The sequence below is a fragment of the Anser cygnoides genome, chromosome 2, assembly GCF_040182565.1.
Source record: "Anser cygnoides isolate HZ-2024a breed goose chromosome 2, Taihu_goose_T2T_genome, whole genome shotgun sequence".
Taxonomy (NCBI): Eukaryota; Metazoa; Chordata; class Aves; order Anseriformes; family Anatidae; genus Anser; species Anser cygnoides.
Genome location: NC_089874.1, coordinates 44634444 through 44655553, shown reverse-complemented (window position 1 = coordinate 44655553; position 21110 = coordinate 44634444). Strand labels below are relative to the sequence as shown.

Below are 21110 nucleotides of genomic sequence, written 5' to 3'. Positions count from 1 at the left end.
AGCATGCATTCTAACTATTCCTACAAAGACTGTGCTGTCCACTGGAAGAGAAAGAGCAATCCACCAGTTTGCAGTTATTACCAATTGCTGCTTGAACAACAAGAAGCATTACAGGTCGGAACTGAAATACCACGTGTAGCTTTGTGCAGAAAAGGTCTAGCTGCTGCATTTGAGCAACAAAAAGCATAACAAGTCAAATAAAAATAGGAAAAATAGGAGAAAGTCTGAGAAGCCACTTTAGTTTTATGGGAAAGATACAATAATTTTTTTGAATGATCAATTTATACTAATTAATAAATTACAACACACCTCCATTGCAAACAAGCCACTTATTTAACAATTTTGTATTTGATTTCTGTTATGGAAAGCAATCTACCTGTGTTGGTAAACCATTAGCAAACTGCTGAGGAAATTACAAGTAAGCAAACAACTGAGAAATATTGAAAGGAATATAAATTTTCTTTTGGATGGATGCACTGGAAGTTACGCATTAGTTTTTCCCTTTTCTCATAGACATCCACTTGATATAAGCAGAAAAACACATTAGCTATATAAAAAATTACCAGTGTAAACTCATCTGGCATATATGTTTAGTTACATTTCTTGAACCACTGATATTTATTTATTCATGAATGGGAGCACGCTTATTTTGATGACATCTTGTGGCCTTCCCTTACAGCTTCTGTTAAAAATAGTTTGGTGGTGGTTTTTGATTGTTTTTTAAAGGCAAATATTTGGGGTACTAGTTATAAAAATTATGGATGACATCAATATATGTTAAAATTTATCCAACTGAAAAGAAGATAAGGCCAGAATCTCATTCTCATAGGAAGACTCAGGTCAAAATGGCCCTCTGGAAGTCATCTGGTCCAACCTCCTGCTCAAAGCAGGTTCAGCTTAAATCAGATTGCTCAGGAGCTTGTCCATTTAAGATCCAAACACCTCCCAGAAAAGAATTTCCACAACCTCTCTAAAATTCTCCAATATTTGATTACCCTCATTATAAAGAACATTTTCCTAATATCTGTTTGGAATTTCTCTTGTTACACTGGACATTCATTGCTCCTTGTTCCACCACTGCGGAACTCTGAAAAAACAAAGTTGATTAACATCAGTGTGATTTAATGCCTTGCAGATTTCTTTTAATTGCAGGAAAAGTAAGCTTTTTCTGCTATAAACAGGGCCCTAAGTCAAGACATCGAGTTACAAACTACCTTACTTACCAATTGATTTTCCTGGATAGAGCTTTGCCTGAGGATATCCAGGGATCATTTTTTCATCTTTAGCTCTCAAATTTTCAAGTTCATGTTTAATGATATACTGACATTCTGACATTGTAAGGAAATTCTGATTGTCATCTAAACAAAAAGGAAGGTGGTAAGAAACTGTGCAGCACAGTAAGACAACCATGGCAACAAGTAGTTATCAAAAGTGATCAGAACCAAAAAAAAAAATCTATATATATTACATGACAATTACAGCCAAATAATATATTTTAGCAAAACGTCTGCTTTTTAAAATAAACAACTTAGGAATAAATTTTCCCTAACTGGCACACACTGGCCACTGCATTTTTGACTACCCAGGTGAACTAAGAAAAACAAGTTACTTCTCAAGACTTTATAATTTCAGTGAAGCAAAGTCAAAAAAATAATACTGCAGAAATTCAACGCTGCAGCATTCTTGATTGTAGTTTTGAATAAACAGGCAACAAACAAACAATTCAACTTCCAAAAAAACTATTTGTTCAGACAGATCCAAGTACCTTTATACTGAAGATGTGCTGAAACAGACACACGACATATTAGCAAGATTAACCCGGAATTCCAGTGCTTAACTGGAGAACAAAATGAGTTCAGCCACTACCGCACTGGGGAAGGGTGCAACTGTGCAAGTAGCACATTTGAAGGAAAATGTTACTGTGCAGGTGCATCCTCAAATTAAAAGAGGAAAAGTTACGATTTTTTTTCACTAATCATGCCCCAATTCCATTGAATGACTCTACAGTGTTATTCAATTATGTTTTATATATAAATATACTAAAACAAAATAATTCTATTTTTTCCAGCTACGTATGATACAATAGACATCAAAAAATAAGTGTCAATAAGAGATTAAGTTTCAATGTTAACACATACCATATGATTGTTAATTCTGCACTCAAGTTAATCAAATATTTTTTCTTATTTTCAGCACAAATTTTTTTATACTGAATCAGAAACTGTTTGGAATACACAAAAGCATAAAGTAAGAAATAAACAAACAGAAGCCACATGAAAGGACAAAAAGAAAAAACTAATTTCACCAATGCTCTGAATTTCAGTCTTCCTATTTCTGTTTACTGCTACCATTTCAAGGAATAGAAAGTCCATTAAAAATTTAACAGTGTAATTGGTTATAATTTTTATTAAGCTTTGTATTATATATGTATATAAGCTTTGTAATGATACTATGATTACCTTAAATGGTAAGCATAGTATGCCTTAAAACGCTTACCTGCAAAATCTTTGAAAGTTTTTCTACTGCTGTATGTAAAAGCTCTCATTGAGTTATCATTACATTCCTTTACCAATCCCACAGTTTCGGCTCCCAGCAACAGCCTTAAGTGGGAAGCTCCAACCAGATAAATATTTTCATCTCCATTTTCTGTGACCAATGGTTTAATCAGAAGCTGTGCACCTTTAAAGTAAAAAATAAGGAAAAGAACATAAAAATTACGTCTAAAAACCCAGGTATTGTAGCGTACATCATACTGGACCTAATCATCTGGAGCGCTGAAGCTGTATCTTTTCAAAGGCATGAAGAATGAAGGCTTCGTCAGCACCCAAATGGTGTTCAGAATCTTGCAGGTCACCCTCTGCTTTAGCACCGTTTCTGTGGAGTGCTCACGGACAAGGAATTGGAAGAACGACGCCAGTTTGGATCTATACCTGTACAGCTTACGTCACATAAGCAATCAGTGCTTCTGCAAACAGTCCCACTCATTTTAAGGAGACGAGACTTTTCAAATAGACACATTCCTAACCTACCTAACAGAGGCCTGAAAGCAAGTTTGTAGCCACATATCCAGTAGCCACAGAAAGTATACTGACCATAAGATATAAACTACAACAGTCATAAGCAATGCCTTTATAAAAGAAAAGAAAAATCTAAGGTATTACAAACAAATTAACCTAACTTTAATTCCTGGAAGCATATTGGAACAAGTAATGAAATATTCTAAGAACCTAGAACCCAGCAAAAAGATAATTAAAAGCCAACATAAATTTATCAAGACTAAATTGTTTCCTGCTAACTCAATTTAATTCTACAACATGGTGCCAAGGCTGGTAGACAGGATAGTAGATGGGATGCATCTTCATTTTGGTGAGGTTCACAGCTTTCTCATAATCAACATGAGAAACACACTGTAGAAGATGAATATAAAAACTGATTAAAAAACTACATTACAAGAGGTTACTAGTGTTTCACCACAAAAATGGAAGGCTTCTAAACTTCAACAGGCATGTGACCTTAAATCAATACTCTATTCTTAAATCAAATTAAGCAACTTCAAAAATGCAAAAGGGAGTGGGACAGGCTAAACAGTAATCACTTATATCACAAGTTACCTAAAAACTAATTTTCTGCTTGTCTTAATATTATGACAGCCAATCCATTGCAAAGTGTTCTACAAGACCATGTTGTACTCACCTCCATTTGCCTTTTTGTCCACAATTCTTTTAGTGAACCATTCTATGGTTTCCTCCTTGGTGCCTTTTGCAAGCTCAATTACTACCAGAGGCCTGAAGTTTGTCTCAAGAGTATCCAAGGAAGACCAGCTTTCCTTCATCTTTTAAGAACTTGCTGAGTACAAAAACAAAACAAAAATACCATTATTAAAAAAAAAAAAAAAAGTTTGGTATCAATCTAAAGAATGCAAAACTTTACCACAGTGAGATACAGGTGTCTGTGCTTAGCAGAGTGGCAGGTGCCCATTTCCATGGACCTACTAAAAATAGTACTACGGGGCATTTGAGTAACTCTTGAATTGTCACTTGGGGAGATACTGCCAGTACTTGGTGGCATGTATGTCTCACTCTCCATGCAGGAAAACTTTTTGCTGTGTATAGCAAAGTATTGGCGGTGAGAAAGAAAAGAAATAAAGAAAAGCAAAGCAATAAGGAAGCACTATCATTAAAAACTACAGCTTGCAACTTCCTACAGCAGAGGACACCTGCCAAACAGCTACCTAGCGTAAGCTTCTCCTGCTAAGAATGCAAATACATTATACATTTACAGAGGTACCTTCGCAGTTAAGCTTGTGAAGCTTTAACCAAGTATTCCAAGGAAACTTCCGACACCTTCAGTAGGTGAGGACAGCCACCATTCAGATAGACAGATTACGCCCAGAGCAATTAAATGACTCGTTGAAAGCTGTAAGACAAGTGTTCTGTGACAAAGTCCGGCTGTAAAGTGCTAGGCACCAGCACAGCTTTATACGTGAATAATCTAAATCATCTGACTGAACGATTATGTTGACCGTGCAATTTTTATAGAAACAATTCTACAGTGATAGTTACACCATGCTTCATAAAGCAACTGAGAAGGGTTGAAATAAAAAGACAAATCTGGTAATTAACCTACTCCGTTTAGGGGGAAAAAACACAAACCAACAAGAACAAAACCAAAATACCACAAACTGAATTTACTGAATTTAAAACAGAGTGAAAAGTTTTGCTTTTTTTTCTGCTATTAATTTCACTGAAGAAAGGATTTTACCTATTCTGATCATGCAGTTTTCTCTCTCCTGTTCCAAGAGTGAAATTAAGTAATTTCCAATTATGTTCCCCAAAGTACAGAGTTTGGCTTTTACAACTCGGCTTTATTTGTGTGATCCATAGAGAAATCATGATCCCCAGTATTTCATTAAGTATTTCACATAATTTACTACAGATTATAGAATCATAGAATGATTTGGTTGGAAGGGACCTTAAAGATCACCCAGTTCCAACCCTCTGCCATAGGCAAGGACGCCACCCACCAGACCAGGTTGTCCAGGGCCCCATCCAGCCTGGCCTTGAACACCTCCAGGGATGGGGCATCCACAGCTTCTCTGGGCAGCCTGTGCCAGTGCTTCACCACCTTCTGAGGGAAGAATTTCCTCCTAAACTCTAACATAAATCTCCCCTCTTTTAGTTTAAATCCATTCCCCCTTGTCCTGTCCTTATCAAACTGAGCAAAGTATCTCTCTCCATCTTTTTTATAAGCCCCCTTTTAGTACCGAAAAGCCGCAATGAGTTCACCCCGGAGCCTTCTCTTTAGGCTGAACATCCCCAGCTCTCTCAGCCCTTCTTCATAGCAGAGGTTCTCCAACCCTCTGATCATCTTTGCTGGCCCCCCCTGGATCTGCTCTAACAGCTCCACGTCCTTCTTGTATTGGGGCCCCCAGTCCTGGATGCAGCACTCCAGGTGGGACCTCACGAGGGCAGAGCAGAGGGGGACAATCTCCTCCCTCGCCCTGCCGGCCACCCCTCTGTTGATGCAGCCCAGGACGCAGTTGGCCTTCGGGGCTGCAAGCACACACTGCTGGCTCATGTCGAGCTTTTCGTCAGAACCCGTTTTCCACCAGAACCCCCAAGTCCTTCTCTGCAGGGCTGCTCTCAGTGAGTTCTTCTCCCAGTCTGTCCTCATGTCGGGGATTGCCCCGGCCCAGGTGCAGCACCTTGCACTCGGACTTACTGAACCTCATTAGGGCCATGTGGCCCAATTCTCAAGCTAGTCCAATCCCTTTGGATGGCATCCCTTCTTTCTCTTGTCTCGACTGCACCACTCAGCTTGGTGTCATCTGCAAACTTGCTGAGGGTGCACTCGATCCCACTGTCTATGTCATTGATAAAGATATTAAACAGTACCAGTCCCAGGGCAGACCCCTGAGGGACAGCAATCGTCACCAGCCTCCACCTGGCCATAGAGCCATTGACTACCACTCTTGGCGCAGCCTTCAAGCCAGTTCCTTATCCACTGAATGGTCCACCCATCCAACCCATCTCTCTCCACTTTGGAGATCAGGATGTCATGTGGAACCATGTCAAGGTTTTACAGATGTCCATGTGGATGTCATTGGTTGGTCTTCCCTTGTCAACTGATGCAGTCACTCCATTCTAAAAGGCCACCAGATTGGTCAGGCATGATTTACCCTTGGTGAAGCCATGCCAGCTGTCTTGGATCACCTCTTTGTCTTGCATGTGCATTGACTTTGCTTCCAGGAGGATCTGTTCCATGATCTTGCCAGGCAGAGAGGTGAGGCTCACCGGTCTGTAGTTCCCTAGGTCCTCCTTTCTACCCTTTTTAAAAATGGGAGTGATGTTTCCCTTTTTCCAGACACCAGGGACTTTGCCTGACTGCCAGGACTTTTCAAATGTGATGGAGAGAGGCTTGGCAACTACATCAGCCAATTTCTTCAGAACCCTGGGATGCATGTCATCAGGCCCCATAGCCTTGTTTTGTTTCATCGGGTGGTCTTGAACCTGCTCTTTACTTAGTGTGTGGGACTTTGCTCCCCAGCCTTTGCTCCCCAGCTCCCAATGAAATGAAGGACTTGGGAAGCCTGACGGGCAATGAAAACTGAGGCAAAGAAGTGGTTGAGTCCCTCAGCCTTCTCCACGTCTGTGGTTACCAGCTCACCCTTCTCATCCATCAGAGGGGGAACACTCTCCTTGGCCTTTCTTTTCTGAGCAATGTACCATATATAGTGATACCATAATGTAATGTAGTAATACAGCGATACTGTAACCTTTTGCATACCACAATAAACCTGTCTATTCACTTCTGACTGACAAAAAAAGCCTTTGTGACCAGTTTTAATGGGGCTTCCACTTAGTTTCATCTTCTAGCTCATATACACACAATTGTGCAGCATTCAGATTTTTAGCTCTGAACCCACATATGCAGGTATTTAAAGGAAATACACTAGATTTTTAAAACATTTTAGATGCACATCTGTACAAGTGGGATGAGTCAGACAAAGGACAACATTATTGGCGATAATGCACTGCAACTGTGATGGCAGTGATTCACTACATCATTTTGACAGTCATTCCACCTTGCAGCATCACTTTCCATAGTCAATTTTACATATAACGTTTGCTGCATTGTGCATGCTGCACTTTCTGAAGAAGTTTTTAAGATCTGCGTGTTAAAAGCGAAAAGCATTAGATAATCACTAAGTATTGCTGGCTGGCGGTATGGCTTCAGAGAGCTCCTAGGTGGGAGCAGGGGTCGGCCCAGGTGGGAGCAGAGCCCCCTTCCAGCCGGTAACAGCACGGAGCTGCCGAGAGTTGCTCCGTCACTCGTTGGGAATCAGTGTGCTCGGTGCGGTGAGTAACTACGGGATGCCGTTCGTTATTTTTAGCTTTCCTACTACTGACGCCTGAGAGGCGGCCGAAGCCCTCTTCCACGCCTGCGTTTGGGGTGTCAGCACCAGGTCGCAGCCAGCTGGATCCAGGCTGACCACAGCTCGGTGGGATGCCGCTCGGCCTCCTCCCGCACAGCAGAACCCACCGGGGAGCCGCGACCACGGGTGGCAGAGGTGTGGGCACCCCGCCACCATTTTGGGGCAGCCTGCGGACAGCCTGCCCGGCTCCCCGGCCCTGCTTCGGAACCGCAGGGATGGGAAGGAGCTGCCGCCCGGTGACTCACTGCCCTTCCCTTCCCTTCCCTTCCCTTCCCTTCCCTTCCCTTCCCTTCCCTTCCCTCCCCTCCCCTCCCCTCCTTTCCCTTCCCCTCCCTTCCCCCCGCAGCCACCCTGCCCGTGCCCCCCGCGGCCGGGCCGGGCCGTGGGGGCGGTGGGCGGGCAGGGGGAGGCTCCTCCCCCGCGGCGGCGGAGCAGGCAGCGAGCCCTCCCCCTCCCCGCTCCCCGCCGGGCGGCGGCGGCAGCCGCCCCCTCCCCACTCACCGCCGGCTGCCGGCGCCACATCCGCGGGGCGGGGCGGGGCGGGGCGGGGCGGGGCCGAACGCCCTCCCCCTGGCCGTGGCCACGCCCCCTCCCCTCCGCCCCCTGCTCCCGCCCACCGCTGCCTCTCCTCCTCCCGCCATTGGCCGGGGGCGGCTCAGGGAGCAGGCGCGGGAGGGCTGAGGGGGGGGCGCTGAGGGCGGCGGCCGTTAAGGGAGGGCGGGTGGTGCTGTCTGTCTGAAAGGCCCATGCTTCAGTCAGATCATAGTAAGCGTTGTGCTGGTTTTATTTGCAAATGTCGTATTCTACAGCCAAGAGTGTAGAATAATGCACTTACAGAATCACTCAGGTTGGAACAGACCTCCGAGATCAGCTGGTCCAACCATCCCCCTACCACCAATGTCACCCACTAAACCATGTCCCCAAGCACCACGTCCAACCTTTCCACCAACACCGCCAGGGACGGTGACTCCACCCCCTCCCTGGGCAACTCATCCCAATGCCTGGCTGCTCCTTCCTAGAAGAAATGTCTCCTTGTCCTGGTTCCAGTTAGGACAGAGTTAATTTTCCTCCTAGTAGCTGGTAGGGTGCTATGTTTTGGATTAGGATGAGAAGAGCGCTGATAACATGCTGATGTTTTAATTGTTGCAGAGCAGTGCTTACACCAGGCCAAGGACTTTTCGGCTTCTCGCTCTGTCCTGCCAGCGAGCAGGCTGGGGGTGCAGCAGGAGCTGGGAGGGGACAGACCCAGGACAGCTGACCCAAACTGGCCAAAGGGGTATTCCATACCATCTGGCGTCATGCTAAACAATATATAGGGGTGGCTGGCCGGGGTGGGGGGCCGGCTGCTCGGGGATAGGCTGGGCATCGGTCAGCAGGTGGTGAGCAATTGCATTGTGCATCACTTGTTTTCTTACACATTATTATTGTTAATACTATTACCATTATCACTATTATTATTATTATTGTTATTATTATTTTCCTGTCTTAATAAACTGTCTTTATCTCAACTCACCGGCTTCACTTTCCCGTTTCTCTCCCCCATCCCAGAGAGGGAGGGGGGAGGGTGAGCGAACGGCTGTGTGGTGTTTAGCTGCCGGCCGGGTTAAACCACAACACTCCTCATTGCCAACCTGAACCTCCCCTGGTGCAACTTGAGGCCATTTCCTCTAGTCCTGTCACTAGTTATCTGCAAGAAGAGGCTGACTCCCACATCATTCCATTTTGATTTCAAGATTTTTGTAGTGAAAATATAATTCCTTTCCAACATGGCCATTCATAGCAGAGGCACACAACAGGGACAGTTGAAGAATAGGTCGGCTCACTGTCCTGCAGGGCTTGCCAAGGCCATTTAAATACAGCTCTCTGAATATTTTTTATTCTTATTTTGGATAATACTAAGGCCTTTCGATGTTTCTTGCAAATCAGATATACCTTCAGATTTGTACAGCATGTACAGATCTGGAATGACTACAAAAATGGTCTCCCAGAACCCAGAAAGCACTGCCCTCAGGTTGTTTGCCTTTGTGGCATATGCCAAGAAGGCACACTCCATTGCCTACCAGCAGCTGCCACTAAACTACTATGGGTACATTGATAATGGCTTATCAGGTAAAATTAGACCAGGACAAACCAGCTGCCCCCGAGGCGACTTCATGTGGGCTTGTCCACAAGAATGGGACTGCAGGAGAAAGCCACTGGTTTTAGAGTTTCTTTAGAGCCAGCGTATAGACCCAACACAGAATATAACAGCTGCCAGAGGATAAGCTTTATGGTTCTTTTAGCGTCTGGCTATTATTGAACACACACTTTTCAGAATATTTGGAAATACATTCACATTTAAAATTTGTAAATTTTACAGTGAAAAGTATAGTTCATACTCTGTAGCCAGAATAAAATGTCTCTGGTGCTGAGGCTTCCTATTATTTATAGCCCTTGAAGCAAGGCAACTCAGAAAATGGAGATAATGTGAATACTTGAAATCCAGGTACTACACACCACATCGAGCAGTAACAGACACAATTTGTATCAGCTAGTTTGGGCAGGATGTATTAGTCAGACCTTTTAAAGCATGTTTCAGTCTAGTCCAGCTCTCAATGGCCTAACCACATAGTTTATTCACCACGCAGTATCTCTGACTGTGAAAACTCACTTCCTGCAAAAATAATGTAGCAATTACAGGGACATAGATTTAACAAATGGGATTTTTTAAAAAACACTTTATTCTTGAGTTTTCCGTGTTGGAAATCTCTGCTGAAAATCAATGCATCCTGTCAGTATCCAGCAATATCTTTGTGGGCTTTGATTCCTGTCTTCAGAGATCTCTGGCCTTCTTGGCTTGACATCTGCTCTCTGACACCTTTTGAGCTTTCAGTGAGGACTTTCCATTACCCAGTTACATTGGCCCTGTGCATAGTCATTCAAAATCAATGTATTTTCTGATAGCAAAGTCATTGTTCTACTTGATAGGGTCATTTAATATCAATATTCCTTGACGGTCTGTCATATTTCTCAAATACCATCTATCCACTAGGTGTCACATTCTTGCTATGCAATGAATTCTTGCTAGCACACTATCAGTTTCTTTCTAAAAGGTTCACATTCTGCTAACCATGCATAAAGGTTAGCACATAATCCGACGGTCGCGAAAGTAAAATAGGATTCATAAATAGATGGTGGGTGTGCCTGTATGTGCATAGTAATCTGCATACACGTACACTGCTGATGCAGTGGAAACAGACTGACCATGATGGCAAAGGCAAATTACCTTGTGCCAACTAAATTGTGTTGTAGTAACTAGACTGTTTTCATTAGGATTACTTAATTTAAAGATGGATCAGGTTTGCCCACCCTAAATTGCCAACTGCACTATAATTATAGTTAAATACAAATCCCAAGCTTGCGTCCATCAGTTGCTGTAGTCCAGTATTGTGATTATTAGCTGATTATAGCATTTTCATGGTCTGCCTCTGTCAGGCACAAAGCAGACTATAGCCAGAGTGTAATGGATAAGCTGTAGTAAAGTAGGAAAAAAAAAAAAAAAAAAGAGGAAAAAAGAATGAGGGAGGGAGACAAAAGAAAATCCATCAAAATTTCAAGAGAGGATGATCTTATTTTTATTCTGTGGTTGTCTCTCTTCACCTTGGACTAATAATTAACACAGTATTTAACTAAATTAAGAAGCCATTCACTGTGAAGTAAAATTCTCTTTTATACCTGGTTGAAACTGTGGGGTGTAGTTCAATGGCTATCTATACCCATCCAGCATCTCACTACTACTGAAAGGGTAAGATTTCACTCACACTCCAACTCCTGTTTCCTTCTATCTGTGCCTTCGTTGCCAGCTGTAAGGCTCTGCCCCATCCTTCCACCAAATCTGGCACCCATCAGATCTTTCTCTGAGCCCATTCAATTTAGCAGCTCCACAGAAAACTACCCCTCTTTCGCTGGTTTTGTTTTCTTCCATTTTAGTGATTTTAATAGGCTCAAAGAAAGGCTGGGTAAGACCAAAAGCTGGCACAAGGTAAGCACCTTTCTGTAAAGCAAACTTTGTAATTCAAATACATATACATATGCTATGACAACCATACTTCATATAGCCACATAATTGAGACGAATATTGGCTCTTATCTGAAGTCACACATAGGAATAATCATCCTCTAAAGATTTAACTTAGGGTTAGAGACATACTGGAACAAGTAGGGAGCAATTAACAGTAAAATATTCTTCCTATTCACAAGCTAATGACATATTGATTAGAGTGTAAAATGGATTATGGGACTTTTAAAGTTTAGGGTTAACATGGTAATTACTTTTTTTTTTTGTAATTGAGTTTCAATTGATGTATTTGTTACAGTAAAATTTGGTGACATTTTACGCATCTTCAGTTGTTTTTCTGGTCAGATTATACAGGATTATATGGGATTTTTCCAGTAATATAATATTACTAAAATGTTATGTTTATACCTTCCTGCAAATGGAGGGGAAATTATTTTTCACATCATATCTGGCACATTTTTTACATCCTGCCAGGAATCTCCACATAAATATGCTGAGGCGGTCCAAGCATTGTTGGAGTCAAAGTGTGGAATGTTTGTTTCATAAACACAGAGCGATGAAGCTGATCGATTATAATCTGCAAGGTACAGGAAAGATACATCTCTTCCATTTCCCACTGGGTCTAGCTGATTAGAAATACCTAGTTTTATTCCAGGTTTCTAATCCCAAACTAGGTCATGAAAGAGCAGAAAGTTTGTCCTGTCAAACTGTTTGTCCTGTCAAGCCAAATGGAAATAGCATAAAAAGAGGAAAATCAGCCTGCCTAAGCTTAAAAGAGGTGAGAGAAATCACTCTCAAATTATTACCCAGAGAGAGCAGGTAAAAAAAAAAAATCTGCATTATATATTAATCATATTTTATACATGAATTCAAGGAAAGTGAATTAAAAGTCATCAAGATTCAAAGTTCAGTCCTCCTGGACAGAATGTGCATGATTTATTTGTTAGTCCATGGCTGGGAACAATTCTGAACAGTCAGTTGATTAATTGCTATGAGTTATCAGATGGCAGAACTTAATGTGTTTTAAGAAAACTGGACTTGTTGGTAGCCATGCTGTGACCGTGCCCCAGAGAAGTCTTTGATTTCATCACCTGATGCAGCCTTTCACTAGATTGAACTTTTCAAAGAGCTGTCTTAGTAATATCTCTGCCTGGATTTAGGAACTCAAGGGAAATTATGCTAACTCTTCACTAGGCGCTACATTATGATTATAGTGGGAAGAGCTTAACCAAGGTTTGGAAGAGGCAAGTTCAGGAAGTCCGTGTTCAGTAAAAGTCTTTCCAGCCACTACTTTCAAAGTAACGCTTGCCAAAGATAATGAGGTGATAAATTCCCTTACAGCCCTACTCTGCAGGCTCTGAATTATGAATGGGAATGATCCTGGGAGGGCTGAAGAAGTTCATGGTTCCAGTTGTCCTTCACCCCTTGTGCCTGAATTCAGCTGCTGGTCAGCTGCTGAACCACCACAGTATGAGGCTTTAAGCAAACCAAAATCAGACAGCTGTAATATCATCAGCTGTTCCGAACTACACCAGATGTGCTCCAAACTACACCAGATGTGCACATGGTAGTTTTTTATTGCGCTTCATGAAATATTTCATGTGTTCTTACGGACAACTTCAAGAAAGTACCTAGATAAAATGCATATGCTACATCTTCACTGTATAAGGTCTGTTTTACTCTAACTTGTAAGTAACATGAAGCATAAGTTGGGAAGTGATCTTTTATGGAATTCTTGATTACGAAAAGAGGACTTGTGTAAGTTTTTATAGCTGATCCTTCAAGCCATCATAAATTGATTTCTCCAGGGAGATGCATTGGCTTATCGAGTTAGACAAGGGCTGTAGCACTGGCACACTGCTAGGAAAACTATTGCAGATTTGACAGCTGTCCAGTGGCTTAAATCTAAAGACTCTGAGCTGTTTTCCTTTCATACAGTATACACAGTTTCATTGTATGATACATTTGCAAGTCTGTATATAATTTCTCTGCTTACTTACTGTCCATTAGTATTAGTTGTACATCTGTTCGTTTGACTGTTCTCACCGTTGCTTGGAAAATGACAAAACTCGTTAAATCCATTAAACTGCAGATAGCCCGTTTCCATTAATTCCAACTTCCAAGCTTGTCATTATTACTGTTGTGCCTGGTTTACATGCTACATCTACATACTCAGAAACACAGCTTCCCCTTCATTTTCAGAAGGGGATGCATATTGGCATTTACTCATCTGATACTCCGAAACAGAAATAAAAATCACAAGCCTCGAATAAATCACTCATCACTTTTCAAATAAAAAGTTGGACTTCTTAGTCACTGGACTTTGCAAAATTATGGAACTCCCCTTAGAAGCCATCAACACCAAGAACAAAACACTGAACTCGTGAAAAAAGTGGCATTTGACATAATCAGTGAAAGACTGCAAAGCAATCACTAACGTAATTCTAGCTGTTAAAGTGGATGAGTCAAAAGAGAAAATCTTTTGCTTGTGATCTCTTCTGCAGAGCTGGCAAGCAAAGCACTGACAGAACAAGGAGGTGTGCATATGCTATTGTTAAAAGACTGCACGTGCTGATCTACTTTTGGTATCTAGCTCGTTTCTTCTGGAATACAAAGTCTGGTACAGTTTTCCACCTTCTGAGTAGTCCCATGGGTCCCAGTGCTGTCATCAAACATACAGAGCATGGGGTAATAAAGGTATATGGTATATTCTGTCGGTTTAGGGGAGCACTAGGCACTCAGTGAAAATGAAAAAAATGTTTAACCTGACCTGACTGCTACAGTCATGCATTCAGAAATACAGAGATGTAATATTTGTAAATTTAAAGATTTTTTTTCCATAAATTCTGCCTTATTAGAGACTAGCCTATTATCTTTATTAGCATCAAGTGGTCTACTTAAAATGTAGTACTGTAAGTCTGTACAGAAAAAAGTTTGATTTTTATCATCAAGGTCATTGAATTTGTCTTTTATTTCTGTAGTGTATAATTCTATAATCTGATTTGAAGCACACTCAGATGTATCAAACCTAATTTTAAAAAGTCTTTATTTTAGTAAAAATCATCTCCAATAAGCAATTAGAAATTCAATGTGATAGAAAACAAGAATCCTATTTTTGTTCTCCTCATTTAGTTCCTTCTGAAGCAGATGTCTAGTGTTTGTCAAGATCGAACTGCAGACTAATATAGTACTTGCCCCATTTAAGCTGCAGAAAGGACTGCTCCTTCTTGCTAGTACTACAGTGAAATAAGCTAAGGCAAAACATTAAATTAAAAAAGGATCCTCCATTCTTAAAATCAAATGTCAAGTCAAGTGAAAGTCAAGAAAAGATTAACAATTAATATTGCCCTTAAAAATCTTTTTCCTGGGGGATCCGGAGGCATGTACTGAGAACAGAGCTTGGAATAAAAGTTCCATTCAGGGTTTTTTTTCATTTTTAGGAAAAATAAAACTGTGTTTTGGCATTATATTATATAACCAAGAGTCTGTGTTCGGTTCAGATCAGTGAGAGTGACAGGTGTCTGGGTACAGACCATCTTTCTCGGTCAGCCTGGGAACGAGTGGGTGTGTTTAAAGCTGCATGTGAGTTGCAGCAACCCCACTAGGACTGCACGTAAGGCCCAAGAACCTATGGGACCATAACCCCCTATACGTTACTGCAGTACTAAGGTGGATGGAGGCTTCTTTCTGCAGCGCGGGGCCGCACATCGGAGGCACACACCTTGGCCGTACTGGGCTGTGTGGCAAGAGCCCGCTGCCTCATGGCTCGGGTAAGGCAGGCAGGCTCCCTGGGCTGGGACGCACAGTGGGGTGGACCAGCAGCACTGCCAGAGCGACGTACACCTCTTGGCTGTCAGAGGGAGCCACAACTTCTTCCCAGCCCCATGGGACTGAGGACTCTGAGTCAAGCCACGCTGCTATACTACCGGCACCGCTTCCCCATGCTAACAGCAGAGAACCAGGAAACGAATGCTAATGTTGAGGCATGAAATGATTAAATCCTCTATTACTTCCTTTATTAAATCCACACCTGCGACAATAACTATGATTCTTTCCTACTTAACTGTGACAGAGCTTGCCTGCTCTTCCGGACAAGCTGGAAATGCTGGGAAATAGTGGGTGACTGTCAGCACGCATTTGTGTTGTCGCTCCAAAGCTGGCAACTTCCTAACCCCAGTGAGAGTACCAGGAGCTGGTCTGTGTCCCAGCTGAGCCAGCTCGTCTGAACTGAAATCCTTCCTCTAGACCACAGCGAGATTATTTCACGTGTCCACAGGTAGTCACTGCACCAGTGTAAGAGCACAAGAAACACGCACAGACAGGACACTCCCTCAGGCATTTACAAACGGCTGGTGGTAAGGGCCGAAAGGCTGCCTTTAGTGGTGTGTAACAACCGTTCAGAGAGATGGCTGTCCTCATCCATCTGTCCTCGGGCCAGATAGATAAGACCTGCTGGAAACATGGATCTCTGTGTGTGGCTGGAAGTGTGGATCTGTGCAACAACTGGTAGGACAGGCTGCTCTGGACCTGTTCCTGCTTAATAGGGTTGTGTACTGAGAAACCACCAAGAATTTATCCGGTTTCAGAGCTTTATCAATTCAGAGTAGTTTGAAATTTATGCTAACCTAGATTTGAAATGCTCCAGTTCAAAACATTCTGGGCTCTGAGACATTTCTGAAAAGCAGAAAAAAATGGTAAATGGCAGAATTAGGATAAGTAACGGTGATATTAAGATGATGTAATTAAAATACCTCACTCTGAAGGTAACAATCCACTTGGCAACACTGATATAGTGTTGATTGGGTATCAGCATCACCTAGCCAGAGAAAAGATAAGTTGTGAGTATACTTAAATCTTCCACGTCTCTTGCTTAAACAACTGTTAAATAAGAAGCAATATTGAGTTATCCCATACATTGTTTTTGTTTTTTCCTTATTCATTAGCAACATAATCAAATGCACATCCCTTTTCGCCTGACATTTTTTAAGAGGACTTTAAGATTCAAAGGTGTAAGGCATTTTGCCTTTGACAGACATCTGTGCCCCATTTAGTTAAGTGGTCCTTCAAGAGGCCTCGGCATACTCCTGGGGTTTTGTTGTATCATCAAAGTAATGTTGTATGATATTTATTAAGAAACCCAATGTGATGAGTTTGCAAAAAAAATAAAATAAAATAACATTGGTTAAATAAAATGCAGAGTTCTTATGGTAAGATATACTATTATTTGTATAATATTCTCTTAGGGATTTTTGTACTGATGGAGATCTTTCAGATTATTCTAGATATTAATATATTTCTGGACATTTGTTATCTAGGTCTGTAGTTGCTGTTTTGTTATTTTTTAATACTTGTTTGTCATGGGGTAGTAACATTAATTGTTGATTTATTCACTATGTGTGATTATTCAACTCTGAGGGATGCAGTGGATAATAAAGCTAGTTCATTGTTTTATTGTTATAAATAAAATGTATGTATATCTGCTATTTTAAATGTGCACATCTGATATAGGACAATTCCAACAGCATCTTAACATATCTGTAAGAAGGAAACATCAACAAGGAGGAAAATGGTAAAGAAATTATAGTTCCTTAAAAGATAAGAAGAAATAATACATTAGCTTACCTTTCTTCAAGTTTCTTCCATACTAGATATCAAAATCAGCTAAAAATTAATCAGATCAGTCTACCAAGACAACATTCTGAAAATATGCAACATGTGATCCGCTCTCACGTACATGCTCTTGAATAACTCATACGCACCTGATTTTTTTAATGATTTATTTGCATTGCTTCCCCTGAGTTCAGCCCATGCAACTAGGATATAGGCATTTATATTTATGGGGCTGCATATAAGTGCTCTGACACATCTAGATGAGGGATAGCTTCTTCCACACTTCCGCTCCTGACAGTGTTACCTGAAGGATAGTCGGGGAAAGCCCCCTCCCAGGTGACACTTCAGCTGGCACTCACAGAGATCATCTGCATCACGGACTGCCACTTGACACACCCTTGGCGTCAAAGACATCTGCAGAGGGCTGCCAGGTACAATGCAAGACTGATGATGGATCTGCAGATTTCTGAAGCAACAACTGGAAGCCAGGAGATATACCACATAGCAACTAAAATGGTACTAGACAGCTATGTTTAGACGGCTCATTTGGCTTTGTGCTTCTCTGGTTAGGTTAGCACCTTATCCCTTTTCTTGGGAGAGCAATGTTCTGCATCCGCCTCAAAAGCCAACAGTTCTTTACACAAGAAGCTACCCATCAAGAACATGATCGTATACATGCTTCTCATTTTGATTGTTAACACACATATGCGTTAGTTTTCTTTCACACAGCCTCCAGTAACTTCTTCATACAAGTAACATTTGATACTACTGTTGATAAATGGAATGTCCAAATACTTAAGGCATGTGTTTCCAGGACACATCACTGTCATTACTGCTCTCAACTCAATGAATTCCAGCTCCAGCTGAATTCCAGAAATAATATGGGGACATATTATCTCTCCAACAGTACAAGCCATAATAAAACTTTGGATGCACCTGCAAGGAAAATTTCCAATATTAAACAATGATGTCAGCATGATTACTTAGCCACATATTAGTAAGCAGAGGAATTGTTTTGACAATAGTAAACTTCAGAAGTTTCCCCTTCTCAAAATTGCTCACCATGTCCAAAACATCCTACACAACAAAATCAAGAGGTGCCTGTAGCGTAGAGTGGTATATTCTATCTTTAATGCAGTTAGCACTGTTACAAGTAGCAATGCAGATGTGGCAGCATAAACCAGACTGCACATCACATAAAGAATACAACCCGTACAACAATCTAGCAAAACACTCTCAACCTTCCTGTTGTACTTTTTTTTTTTTTTTTCCCTGCTTCCAGCAGTGCCTGAAGCTGGGGCATTTGAGCTGGGGATTGCATCCGGCCACTATCTTCGATGGACACCAACAGATAACTTCCATTGCCCCACCTACTCTCTCTTTTATAATACTGGCTCCTCAGTCCCCAACAGTATCACATTGCACTATTTCTGTCACATGGAAAGTATTTCCTTCTGATTGTTTTCCATCTGTTATGTGATTCACAGGATTCCTCTGATTCCTGTATTGTGACAATATGTGAATGCTTGTTTCTTATTTACCTTTCCATGTCATCCGTTACTTTAAGGATTTCTCTTATGTTGCTTTCTGTTTTCACTTTTCCGGGACAAGAGTTCTAATCTATTTAACTTTCCACATACAGTAGCTGTTATTTACCTGTGAAGGCTCTGTCATCCTTCCTCCATTTTTTTTTTTCTCTACGTTTTTCAAAATGGTATAAGCAAAACTGCATACAGGAGTAAGAATACACCATCTCAAATTAAAAGGCTTTAGTTTATTTTTGTTAACTACTTTTACTAGCCCAGGACTAAATGGATGTTTTAATAATGAAGTCTGTAACCTAGATTAAGGTCAATAAAAACTACCTTTTTTAGCTTTTGCTTAAGGATTGACCTGGCAATTAATTGCCCATGACTAAAACAAAATGATGAATCATACGTGATGCTCCAGGAATTAACTTGCAGCTACAATACAAATACAGAAAGGAAATTGAATATCTATTGTTCTATCTATAAATATTAGTATTCCCATAAATTACATAGCAATTGGCCATCACTTGGTGTAATGGTGTTAATTTTGTAACTGATTGTAAAGAAAAGCAAGAACAGCAAGCTATTCTATGTTACACAGAATATATATATATATATTCTATGGTACACAGAATATACTATATTTGGAATCACAGACAATGCTGGTTCAGATCTGCTGAGACCAAAGTTTTGCTGAAACAAAGGTGTCAGACAAACCAAATACATTTAAAACCCTGAAAAAAAAAAATCAATAGCAATCCATTCATATCATCCAAATTACAAAAAAAAAAAAAAAGGCAAGATGAAACCAAGTACCTGACATAGACGAGGGAAGAGGCAGGTGTATCCAAGAAATAGCATTAAGACTCAAAAGAAGTAGGTCATGTGAAGAGAAGCACTTACATTTAGTAATCAAATGTATATTCAGCAGCAAAGATAAAGAAAGATTAGTGAAATAACTTCAACATCAAGAAAAATGAAATAAATTAAAAGATTCTCGATCGGAACATTTTCTGAAGTTGACAGACATCTGAGGCAAATGCACTTTTCTTGTTTGCAACAGTAAAACTGATAAAAAGTTCCACTGCAATACACAGAGTTAAATTGGATGAAGCATAAAATAACTCAAAGCAGATTATGGCCCAGTCTTTTACTTTTGACCAGCTCCTGAAGTCCTGGGGGAAATACCAGTGGGAGAAACAGAGAACTTTTCCCTCAGAAGCAATAGCATGTTTTCGGCCAGAGGAGAAAGACACAAATGCAGCATTCATGCTGCCATATACTGCAGCACTTTGAACACTAAGATTACATAAATATGTATTTAATATTTTATATCACTTCATTCTGTAGATTTGCTGTCTCTGGGAATAGCCATTGACTTTGATCTTCAGGCACTGATGAAGATAATGGACAGAAAATATCTTCCTAATCATGCTAAATTTGTCTTTATTTACCAATAACTTTCACAGTTAAAAATACTGGCCGAAATCCAGACAAGTTTGACAAGGCTGGGGTAGTAACTAAGATATATGGCATAAAGGTTAGCACTGTGGTTTGAATGTGAATGCAAAGGTTGAGTATTGTTTGGAAGGGCAGTATGTATCTGCGTGTCATGAGCACCCAGCAAGCAAACAGAAGAAAAAAAAAAAAGGCAGAAAAAGAAAAGCCACAGGGAGAAGCAAGATCTGTATGACACTGAGAGAAAGTCAAAATAACAAACTGTAAGCAGACAATCTTCTTCGTGTTGTTTGGTATTTCCTCTTTTCGGGGAAATAGGACTTGATGTACATTCCTTGTAAATAAAAAAGCGCACCACAGACATAACTGGGTTGTCTGTCACTGAGTTTCCTAACTTAAATTATACTTGCAAGGATGAATTTGGCCAGCAACAGAGACTACTCAATGGGAAAAAATATATTTTTAAACTGAGTTCAAGCATTTACTAATCTTGACGCTGTCTTACAAAAGTGATCTTTATATTAAAAAAGCCAATCTCCAAGGAGATAAGTATTTTCCATTACACTGCTACTTACTACTATTTTCTACCAGCTGGAATCAGTACAAATAGAAATACTTCTTTTTGCCAATGACTTATTATTAAAAAAAAAAAAAAGGACAAAAGAAGAAGGAACAATTTCCCTCAAAAGAAGAAACAACTATTAAAAACTTGTAACGAAACATGTTTACTGACTTTAAGTATTGCTTTCAATATTTTCTTGACACACATAAAGCAAAAGATTTTACTAGTTAAGGTAATTTAACTCACATAGAATACATAAACAACTGGGACTTAACATGGCTGGAAAACTATCAGTTATTTTTACGAATCTGGTTGAAAACATTAGGAATTTATTATTTTCTTTCAAGTACAGAGAAGTATTCAAAATCATATTTTTTTTTTTTACCAAAAATCCTGCAGTATGGAATTATTTCTGAAGTGTAATGGCTGGACATTCTCAGGCCTAGAGCTTACCAGATGT

General features: G+C 40.7%; 1 protein-coding gene across 3 annotated transcripts in view; it reads right to left on the bottom strand.

Moving 5' to 3' along the window:
- Window positions 1–8006, bottom strand: part of ANO10 (anoctamin 10) — a 119911-nt gene extending 111905 nt beyond the window's left edge. The window contains exons 1-5 of one of the 3 annotated variants that reach the window (XM_066991967.1): window positions 7937–7954; window positions 4288–4416; window positions 3694–3846; window positions 2497–2679; window positions 1224–1358 (exon numbers count right to left, since the gene is read on the bottom strand). In XM_066991967.1, the coding sequence (XP_066848068.1) occupies window positions 1224–1358; window positions 2497–2679; window positions 3694–3832 (457 nt within the window). In that variant the 5' untranslated portion in view covers window positions 3833–3846; window positions 4288–4416; window positions 7937–7954. Of the gene's footprint in view, window positions 1–1223; window positions 1359–2496; window positions 2680–3693; window positions 3847–4287; window positions 4417–7936 lie in introns of all 3 variants that reach the window. The other 2 variants (XM_066991968.1, XM_066991966.1) reach the window with 2 other exon arrangements.
- Window positions 8007–21110: the final 13104 nt, after the last annotated feature.